Source organism: Centruroides vittatus, unplaced genomic scaffold (genome assembly GCF_030686945.1).
Source record: "Centruroides vittatus isolate TY-2023 unplaced genomic scaffold, ASM3068694v2 contig_862, whole genome shotgun sequence".
In the NCBI taxonomy this organism is placed as follows: Eukaryota; Metazoa; Arthropoda; class Arachnida; order Scorpiones; family Buthidae; genus Centruroides; species Centruroides vittatus.
In genome coordinates this window covers 363,987-376,189 of record NW_027122562.1, presented here as the reverse complement: position 1 = coordinate 376,189, position 12,203 = coordinate 363,987, and the positions used below count along the sequence as shown (strand labels likewise).

At 25.5% G+C, this 12,203-nt stretch overlaps 1 protein-coding gene across 1 annotated transcript in view; it reads right to left on the bottom strand.

The window, feature by feature from the left end:
* Window positions 1-12,203, bottom strand: part of LOC136982657 (microtubule-associated serine/threonine-protein kinase 3-like) — a 107,785-nt gene that overhangs the window by 8,372 nt on the left and 87,210 nt on the right. The window contains 7 exon segments of the mRNA XM_067279216.1: window positions 643-1,007; window positions 1,109-1,260; window positions 8,916-9,070; window positions 10,213-10,440; window positions 10,745-10,855; window positions 11,657-11,773; window positions 11,856-11,926. Coding sequence (XP_067135317.1) covers window positions 643-1,007; window positions 1,109-1,260; window positions 8,916-9,070; window positions 10,213-10,440; window positions 10,745-10,855; window positions 11,657-11,773; window positions 11,856-11,926 — 1,199 coding nt within the window.

The following is a 12,203-nucleotide window of genomic DNA, read 5'->3' as shown; positions in this document are numbered from 1 at the left end:
AAGGTTTGCCACCCATGCTTTAGACTAAGTTGAATAGGAATTATTTAAATAATAATCATTACTTAGTGTAAAATCTTATGACAGTACACCAAGTATTACTAGTTAATACTAAATAATGGGATTAAAAATTAGCAACTTTGTTTTAGCTATTAAATTTAGACATCACAATCAATTATAATGCTAAAATAACTGCTATCTATCAATAAAATAGAAATAGTTTATTATGAATCTAATGAAACCAGTATTTTGATGAACTGATATTAAAAATTTACTATTTTCTGCTTATAGTCATATTCACATGAATTCAAATTCTTTTTCAAATCAATTGAAAGCCATGCTTCTGCATATCACACAATAAATTGATACTTTTTAAAATCTATCTTTGAATTTTTATAACTAAATAATTCTTTTAAAAAAATTTATATAATTAATTTCTTCTTATTTGAAAAGTTTTGACTACAAGCTGGCTATCATTAACTATCCTTTTTCAGCAAAATTACAATTTGGATATTCAAATTTGTAACATTAATAATGTTATTACATTTATAAATGTCAATTTTGTTAATTTTTCATATTGTTTATTAAAACAAATTTGGTATTATGTAAATTTTATTCTAAACTAATCTACAAAAAATTACAAACCTGTTGGAATGATCAGAGATAAGCCTGATGCTGATGCAGATTTAATAACTGATCTGGATATTTTTGATCCTGGTGATGCTGGAGGAATAGAAATTCTTGCTGAAGTAGCCACAGGTGAAACCATTTCAGGATGCCATCGCCTCGAAGATTTACTTTGTTTAATATCACTCTCATCAACAGGAGAAAGTTCTTTAAATTCTAATGAGGAATTAATCAACGTTTGTTTATCCTCATCTAAGCTTATTGAAAACCTTGGCACAATATCTTTAACATTTGGATGCCATCTTCTTTGAATCTGGGGTGAAACCTCATCTGATTCTGTTTGTGAAGATTCAGGAGTACTATGAAGTGTTTGTCTAGAATTTCTATATAAAATCATTATAAGTGAGATTTTTAAAACAAAAACAATAATAAATTTTAAAAATATTGTGTATGAATGATAAAAAAAGACATTTTACAAACTTACATATCAGGTGAACTAGAGGCATCTTTAACACGACCATCTTCAGGTGTTTCTGATAAGCTTCCCATTCGAGATAATGGACTGTCTGAATGATCAGAATGATAAGAATCTGCTCTTGTCATCACTCTGCGTTGATTTTCATCTTTGCCTTGTTGCTGGTAATTAATAATTTTTATCATAAATATTAAATTATTTCCCATTTTAAAATATTCAATTCATATACTGTAACAAACCAATGCCCAATATATATATAAACAAACAAACAGCCAGATTAATTAAATTCAGTATGAAAATGAATTAGTTCAAATACCAACTGTTTGGTTTGTTGAAAAATATACTTAGAAATTTTGAATAACAGCATATTAGAATATTCTAATAACAGAATTTTATTTTACATTTTACAATTAAAAAATAAGCATAATATAAAATATTACACTATTATTTCTCAGTAATTAATTTCATTCACAACTAAGTAGTAGTAAAATATATTGTTTAACTTCACTGCCATTTTATACAGCATAATTTAATTAATATACATAATAAACATCCCTAAGTCTGATACACTGATACAAAACCAAACAATCATTATAATTAATTGGGGTAATATTTTGCTATTATTAATAATTAGAAATTAAGTAATTTAGTATTAGAGGTAGACATTAGGCACCATCTCTTATCTAAATTAATAATTATAATAATTATGAGAAAAATCTGGGGGGCGTATCTGTCTCTTGACGCTGCTGGTGAAATTTTTTCTCACTTCATCGGTGATGATTTTTTAAATTAAATAATTGATTTAATCAACTTTGACTTTAAAAGAAACTAATAATTATAGGACTATAATATTAACAAAAAGTTTAGTATTCATAGCAATGCAACGTTCTCCAGTTAAACGTGGAAGACCACCGCTCACCAGAACCAAATCAGCAAGTAAACGTAATGACGATATTGCAACAAGTTCCCGATTAATTACTGATTATAAATTACAACTGGATAAAAACTTACAAGACACTAATATGGAAGCTAAGAAAATTAATGAAATATCAGACCAACGCAATACTCAAGATGATTCAGGTGAGCCAAATGTACTTGATTCTTTACCAAATAACACGGACGAGCTATTGGACACTTCATCTGCCATTCTATGGAATAAGATATCATTAGATGTTTTTATTAAATTAGATAAGTTTAATTCTTCCTTAAAATCTTTTATTTGCTTAAATAACTTAATGCATGAGAATTTAAACGAAGTTAAGGAAAAACAAGTAGAATTGGAGGAACAAATAGCGAATTTACGACAACAAATAAACACTATGCAAAATGAGAAGGATCTTACCCAATTTAGATTAGATTCTTTAGTTAATGATAATAATTGTAGTAATATTATAATATACAATTATCCTAATTCGAAATCTGTTTCTAAAGAAGAAATCCATAATTTCATTACTTCCTTATTGGAAATTTGTGATTTAACTCAAGAGGACATTATAGATGTGATTCAGTTAACAAAACCACCAAAAACTACTACTAAAATAATTTTTAAAAATAGTCAACTCCGTAATCGAATGTTTTCTGCTTTTATTCAGAAAAAAATGCAAAACCAGTTAGAAGATTGGAGAGATTCTCAAATATCCCCAGATCTTAATAAAAATACAAGAATAAGACGAAAAAATTTACTTCCAGTGTTACATGAAATATGGAAACAAAATGCACAGGCTAAACTACATAATGATATCTTACTATCAGGATCTGAGAAAATTACTTATAATATTAACTTGAAAAGTTTGGTATATGTTGATACTTTTTTACCTTACCGTAAAACGATAGTTTTGGGAAGTTGATATAATACAAATCAAAGGCAAACCCAAAGTATGAATAAATCTAATAAAAATTCCTCCTTTGATATATTAAATTGGAATTGTCAAGGTCTAAAAAATAAAACTTCAGTTATTAATTCTTTGTATACTAGATATGATCCGGCTATTATTGGTATAACGGAAACTTGGATAACAACGGAAAAATTTTATATTACAAATTTCTCGAAAAAATTTTTAATTGAATCCTCAATTGCAAGTAAACCAGTTGAGCCCGGAAGACCAAGTGGCGGCTTATGTTTATTGCTGGAAAGAGAATACTGTAAAATAATTCAAGTTAAAAAATCAAGGAACTATGTTTTCAATTATTGTGATGAGAAGTAATATAAAGAATTAAATAAGAATAACCAAATAATGATGATATTATTAACTTATATTCCTCCTGGGGATGTAAATACTTTAAATGAAATATTTAAAGTTATAGAATCATGGTTCTATATAACTCCATATATTATTATATTGGGCGATTTCAATTCTCGCATTGGTGAGGAAATGGATTCCAAATATAAGGGACCAAATCATTTAATTAGTAATAGTCGAGTATCAAAAGATAAACAGGTTAATAATTTGGGGAACAAGCTGTTAAACTTCCTAAAAGAAAATAAACTCTATATATTGAATGGTCGTATTAAAACCGATTCTCCTGCGAAATATACTTGTTTAACTCATTTGGAGAAATCAACAATTGATTTTACAATATGTTCTGAACTACTTCTGGATTATTGTACGAACTTTACGATAACATTAATGGATATATCAGATCATTTCCCCACAATAACTAAATTTCGAATATCTTCAACAAAAGGAACTAATAAGCAAGGTATAAATAGTCCAAAGATAAAATATAAATTTTCAAAATATCGGAGGGAGATTGACAATCGACTTAAAGCAATTCCAGAAGTAACAAGTACTAATAGTGGAAAAATATATAATTTAATAATAACTATATTAAACGAATACAAATGTATAAACAAAAATACTAGAGCTAAGCAAGGATGGTTTGATTCAGATTGTTATAAAATGAAATTAACAAAACAAGCAGCATTGAAAAAATTCAGGAAAAACTCAACAGTATTTAATCTTAACAGTTATAAAAAAAACTAAACGAATGTATAATAATCTTCTTAAAACTAAAAAATTAAATTATTATCGGAAAATAGAACAAAACTTAATTAAAAATAACAACAATGGTAGCATATTCTGGAACACAATACAAAGATTTCGGTCTAAATCAAACTTAAATGGAAACACTGCTAAAATAGATTTTAATACCTGGAAACAATTCTATAATAGATTTCCACAAATTAATATGGAAATACCGCTAAACACAAACACAGAAGTCTATAATGATATCCTGGATTCTGACTTTACAATAACTGAGTTAGAGGACGTTATCAGAAAATCAAAAAGTAAAACAACACCAGGATGCGATAATATTCCTATTGATTTCCTAAAAATATTATCAACTAGCTCTAGAATAATAATATTAAATCTGTTTAATAGTATGTACAAATCTGTGTATTTTCCTGAATCCTGGAATTCAGCCATTATAACAATGATATACAAAAAGGGTGATCCATTTTCCCCTAGCAACTATAGACCAATAGCATTACTATCAGTAATAAGAAAATGTTTTACCTCACTTCTTGCAAATAAATTTAAGCTATGGACTAGAACAATGGGACTGGAAGCGGAATTTCAATATGCATTTACTACTAATAAAGGAACCAAATCTGCAATCTTTACCTTATTAATGATAATTCAACTATATCTTTTAAAAAAACATAGGAAAATCTATGCTGCTTTTATTGACATCCAAAAAGCATTTGATTCAATATATGTGCCCTTATTATATACAGTAGAGCGTCGGTAAGTGGAATGGCCGGAAAGTGGAACGATTTTCAGTCGGACTGTGTCGTGCTGAATCGAATGTTTTTGATACTAAATTTACTTCTAAAGTATAATTTTCAAGTTTTTTATATTCTTTAATATATTTATTTTGTTTGTACAAAATGCAGAAATAATTTTTAACGATACAATAGCCTCGATGATTATTATAAAAATTTTCGTTAGGCTTAAAATCGACGAAAATTCAACACGAAGCGACACGCAACGGAGAAAAATTCAACAGGAAGCGATACGCAATGGAGAAAAATTTGAACATCGGACAGGTTAATGTATTTTTTCGTACAAAGTCGGAAACTGGAACAAATCATTAACTGGAAGGACCCCAGTCCCCAATTGGTTCCACTTTTCGACGCTCTACTGTAATCTCAAATCCAGTGGCGCAAGTACTCGATTTACTTCAGTAATTTCAAAACTGTATCTGGATTATACTATCAGGATAAAACAAGGTAACAATATCTTTCAAAATTTACATTTATTTCGTGGAGTTCTCCAAGGTGATCTTTTATCTCCATATCTATTTAACTTCTATCTTATTGGTATTGATCGTTTATTTACTGAACCAACCGATGGAATTACAATAGGAAATAGAACTTATCATTATATTCTTTTTGCGGACGACCTTGTGCTCCTAGCGCCAACAAAAATTTCGCTACAAAGGAAAATAAATCAACTTAATAAATTTATACAATCATTATATTTAACAATAAATCCTTCTAAAACAAAAATAATCGTATTTCGCAACAACTGTAAGATATCTGAAAACAACACTAAAATATACCATGAAAATACCCTTCTACAAATGGTAAACGAAATAGATTATTTGGGAGTTAGGTTTGAGTGGAATTTATCCTGTAAGGCACATTTTAACAAAATAAAAATAAAAGCAAAACAAGCCATTGATAATTTGTTATTTCTATGTTCTAGGTTAAGAACTACTAACTTGAAAATTCATATTAAACTATTTAATTCAACAATTGTGCCAATAATTTATTATGCAAGCCCAATATGGAGTTTAGATTATATATACAAATTGGAAATTCTTCACGTTTATTATTTACGCAAACTATTTCAACTGGAAAGAACAATTCCAGGTTACGCTCTGAGACATGAAGTAAATAGAATTTGGTTTTTTCCTTTTGTTTTAAAACGTATAATTAAATTTTACTACAGAATTAAATTTAAAAACGATAATACAATAACATATCTTCATCATCAAAATATTGCTCATAGTAAAGATCAAAAATGCAAACAACTATGGCAATATAAATTAAATCAAATGTTAAATAGTTTTGGTATATCAATATTATTGTTCAACGATAATATTAATGATTGGAAAGTTGGCTACTCCCTCTTGATAGATTCTGCAATTTCACAAGCAATAAAAAGAGATCAAGATTCATTATACTAAAGCAGTTATCACTCATGGTATATTAAATTATTGCAAATTCCATCCTCGCAACTCTATATGCTTCAACCAATAAATTTTAGCGTGAAGCGTCTAATAATTTAACTCCGCTTAAATAAATATTCTGTGTTTATTGATGGTAAATATATTGATCTAACGAGAAATCACTGTCCTTTATTCAAATCTGAAGAATTTTCACTACTCCACTTAATTCAAAGCTGTAAAGAACTTTTAAAACTACGTAACTATTATAAAATAAACCAAATATGTCAGACTAATTCAGAACTGGAATTTAAATCAAATCTGAAAAATCTTAATAAAATGGATTTATATAAAATTTACAATTATTTTGTAAAAGTTTCAGAACGATACTATTTGTCAAATCAAAATTAATGTTAATACAACCATCCATTGTCGTGGGAAAGTAGATGAATTACCACATTTGTAAATATAATTGATGTTTAAACAAAATAAGAACTAACTTGTAGTTTATAACTTTAATTTAAATTTATTATTTTTTGTTCTATTCCTTTAAATAATTTGTAAAATTCCCCCTAAACAGAGAAATTGTTCTCTATTGTTAATACGAACTAATACTGTATTAAACTATATAATGTATATACGTGTATAATAAAGTATTGATTGATATATAATTATGAGAAAAAGATTTAATTTGCTTCAATTTTAAGCAGATTTTACTTAACTCGAAAGTTAATAAAAAGTAATGAGTAGCAATAAGTTTTACATGAATGTACAGTCTAATAATGAACATTTAGTGAAAATAAAGTTAATTTAAATATTTTGACATTAAAAATTTTATGAGAAAAATAACAATAGTTTAGACCAGTACTTCCCAATTTAATTTGGCAGTAGAATCTTTTTAAATTAAAAAGTAATTGCAGAACTCCTCAATTAGTTTATCATTTTTAAATTTATTAATTATGTTGTTATTATTTTATTACACATGTATCCTTTTTTCCCTAATAAATTTAAAAATGATGATAATGACAAGTGTCAATAAACAGAATATACAGTTGATCTAGATAAAACCTAAAATATTTTTAAATTTATAGAAAATGAATAAACTCTTTCAAGGTTTGTGAAGAATGTTTAACTATTAAAGAATAACAAATTGACTGAATAAAGATTAATTAGAAGATATTTATCTTCTAATTAATCTTTATTAACTATATTTAAACTAAAAAAATAATATACTAATAGTTTATGATTTGTCATTTTAAATTATAAAAGAATGAACAAAAGTTAAATCAATAATCATAAAATGTTAATTATATTATTTAAAGAAACTCTTTTTTTGTTACCAAGATAACAAAATAATAGTTTTTATGAATATACAGCAGAGCATCGATTATCCGACCCCCGATTAACCGTCGCATCGGTTAACTGACCGCGTTCTAGTCGGCAAATTCAAATGTTGGCTAGTGATGTGGTGCTACAATATTTAGCTATGTCTTGGCTACTTTAATATTATTTTTGTTAAATTTTTGCGTGTTTTAGCTGGTAACACTGGCTCGACCACAAAAGGGAGGCCAGTATTTATTTTGTGCAAAATAAAGAAATAATTTTCAACGATACAATAGTGACGATTATTATTTTTTAAAAAAATTGTTAGGCTTAACATCGATGATAATTCAACGCAAAGTAGGTTAATAGCGATATACTAATATACTAATTACATGGGATATACTAATATATTATACTAATAATGTATTTTTTCATACTTTTCGGTTATCCGACTAACTCCAGTCCCCAATTGAGTTGGATAATTGATGCTCTACTGTATCTCTAATATACTCATAAAAACTATTATTTTGTTTGAATGATTTATCAAATATATCAGAAAAAAATTAAAACCAGATATTGCTTTTCTACTGAAATGATTTTAAATTAAAATTTATTTGTGCAATATTTAGCAAAGAAAATTACAAACCCTTCATGCATATTAATTGCACTAACCAATATTAATATTAAAAGTAATTTTGCATTTATTATATATATTAAAAAAGTAAAAAATTTTCAAACAGATATAATCTATAGTTAATAGTATCACTTTATATCATATTAAATAACCACCTTTTGAAGAAATTAAACAAGTTAGAATAGAGTTAGAGTTGAATAATTTTGTAAGAAATAAAGATTGCTCTAATATTTAAAAAATTTGAATAAAAAACAAAAGTAAAAGTATATGAAAAAATAAAAAATAAATTTGGAGAAGTTTTTCATAATAAAGTTTGATTTCATAAATTGTACATAAATGTACTTATCAAAAGAATTTTTTCAAATTTAGATGAAACTGATTATTCCTATTTATAATTGAATTGTCTAGTATTTTATCTTTGTTTTTGATAATTTTGCATAAAATCTTGATTTATAAGTTGAATTCAAATTTTTATTGTAATAATCCTAATTTTGTTTTTGTTATAATCTGTAGTTATCTTTCAAATTGTAAGACTTATTTCAATTTTTCAAATATTGTAAATGCCAAATTTTGTAATCTCCAATACTGTTATTATGGAATCTCAACAAAATTTGTTTATTAGATTGTGTATACAAACAGTTTAATTAATTTTAGTTGAAATTTTATAGTAAGAAAATATATTACTTTTAACAACTGCTCCTCTTCTAATTCTTTTTCTACTCTTGAATATACTTTTCTGTATCGAGGCGAACAGGATGAGAAACTACTGAATACATTTTCATCACCATCTTCTAATTCTTCTGAATCTTCAATTTCATGATTATATCTGTCAGCTCGAGCTATATATATAGACGATTTTGCATTATAAATAGACTGCATACATATAATGTTTATAAAATCAAAGTTGACAGACAACATACACAAATAATACTAAATTTTAAAAAGTAATCACTATTTTAAAAAAATTATCTAATAAAATATATTACTATAAATTTTAAAATCAATCCGTCAAATGCTATTTTATCCATTAGTATTATATAAAAAAATAGCTAACATATTTACATAAGAAATTCTATATTCATATGCTAAAAAGATTTATTATAGTAGACTCGCAGACAGCCGAGACAGATAACACAAAGATTGAAGATAAAGCATTTCCTGTATAGTCAAACTTGTCAGTACATCCTATATGTGGTTTATTTTTCAGCTATAATTTTTACAGTATGTGCGCTTTTAATACAAAATTTTCAGTAGAAGTAAACCAGTAAAAAACACCTGCAGTTATCATCTGTGGAATAACCATATGTTTTATGAAAATGTTTGTGATTGCATTTTTAGATTATTATTATTTAATAAAAAATACAAAATACATTTTGTAATTATTTTTTTGTGCTGTTTGTTTATTTAAAAAAAGTTTTATGACACGGTTGATTGGGCCATATGACCACGAGTCTACTGTATTATTAAGTGAATAGAAGTTATAACTTGTGTTAATGATTATTTATGTATTAGATAAATTTGGAAAAATTTGAATTTTAATATTGTTAATTTTTGTTTAGTCAACTATAGATTTTTAGATAAATAAATACTGTAAATTCATTAGAATACTTTAAAGGTAAACAGAAAAAATTAATAATTATAAATTATTTAAACTACAGTTCAAATTTCTGGCACTTTGAATTCTATGTTAAGCAAAAACAAATAATGGCTAATTAATACATCTATATATACAAAACTGTCCTATGATATCAAACTTATTAGTCTGTTAACATATGTTATTTATTAATTCAAGTTGGAAAGCAATGCTTAAACTTTTTCCATTCTTACTAAAATCTTGAATCATTTTGATGTTTCAAATTAATATAAATTAATATAAGATGATTATTGTTATATGATCAAAAACTTTAAAACATACATGCATCTTATTACATAAGATAAAACATAAAATATAAAACTGAAAAATATATTGATGTGTACTAACTGTCAAAATAACTTGTATCTTCTTCATGTTCTAGCTGAGGAACAAATTCAGCTTTCTGCCTTAATAAAGAATTCCAATCTAGTTCAGAAAAGAAAGCATGTTCTTTTACTTCATGTGATCCACCTGTACCTAATCTTTCAATTGGATTTTGATGTAATAATTGAGTAATAAGGTCTTTTGCATCATCTGTCATTTGCCAATCATCTTCATCTGGCCATTCTATTTCATCTAAATATTACACATTTTATATAATAATTAATATCTTAAATTTAAAAAATCCTTATCAATCATTTTTTCATTACAGATGAATAAAGGCAAATTCCATAAAATAAAACATAAGCTAAATATGTCAAAATAAATGAAATACAAACATTCAAATTTTCAATTATATTATTTTTGTTATTACAAAAATAGCTCATGCTGTTTATTTTTTTAAATAAATTATAGTATATAAAATAGTTTATTTCATATCAATTATTTGTCTATAAAGAATTAAAATCAGCATGATAGTATATAATCGAATTATAGTCACCATTTATAACATGAGCAAACAATTCTTCAGGAGTTTCTCCAAAAAAAGGAACACATCCGATAAGAAATTCATATAAGATGATTCCCATGGACCACCAATCAACAGGTTTCCCTGTTTAAAAAGAAAGAGAAGGGGGAAAATCAAGCATTAATATAAAGAATGTTATATTTGGAATATACATATTACAATAATACAGAGACATATCATTACTATTTAATGCTCTTAAAATTTTATGAAATTATCTTAAATTTAATATTATGTATTTTTCAAAATTAATGTTCTTTAAGTGAACAATTTGTTTATATTAACAACTAATGCTAATGTTTATTAACTAAATTTACTTATATTTTAAAAATATTTTTATAGAAAATTTAATGAATTATGTCGATATATTGATATTTCTTCACACACAAAAACTGTATTATAATGTCTAATGTTTTATTGTTAAGGATACTAATTTTTATCAATATAATAAAGTTGTAAAAAAATTGATTTCTATTATATAAAAATATAGTATGTTATAGTGTTGTATAATTTAAAAAATTTAATTAATCAATTTTAAAACAATCAGTACAATTTCAGGTTTAAATATCTCAGTTATATCATAAAATTAGACTCATGCAGTTATTTTTACCATGTGGCATATACATTTATAAATATAATGTCTATAACAAGTCTAATTACTAAATTTTGCTGAAAGTTACAGAATTATGATTCAGCTAATTAAATTCCAGTTATAATCTGTAAACTTTCAGCAATTTTTAATTAAAACAATACTATGACAAACTAGAGCTAAGAAATTAGAAAAATATTTTGAACAACATAAAATTTGCATTATTACTAAGACAACATCTTAAAAATGTTACCTAAGTATTAACTAAGTAAGTTCAAAAATAATAATATTTATTGTACCATAGCCCTGACGAAGTATAACTTCTGGAGCAATATACTCTGGAGTGCCGTATACTTGCTTGTCATTGAACTGTTTTGTTTCTCTATCAAGATAACCCTCATAGAGATTAGTTGCCACTATAAGAAGGTATGTAATTTTAGTAAATATTAAACAAGATTAATTTATGACCTAAAAATAATTAATTATTCTTATACTCACAATTCATTAATCCAACTTTTGAAAGTCCAAAATCAGTTAATTTGATATGTCCCATAGAAGTAATCAGCAAACTAAAATAAATTATTAATATTTTATGAGATTAATATACACATAATATACATATACATATATAAGCATAAATATAATTTTATTATATAACGTTTAAAATGCTTTGATGATAAATCAATTACTGTTTATTATGTTTTCATTATTAATAATAAAAATCTTTTTAAATTATCAAATTAACTTTTGTATTTTAATATATCATTAAGATAAAATGAAGACATTCTACTATATATATATACATATATACATGACTGGTAACAAAAGTCTCTCCCTCGCAAATTA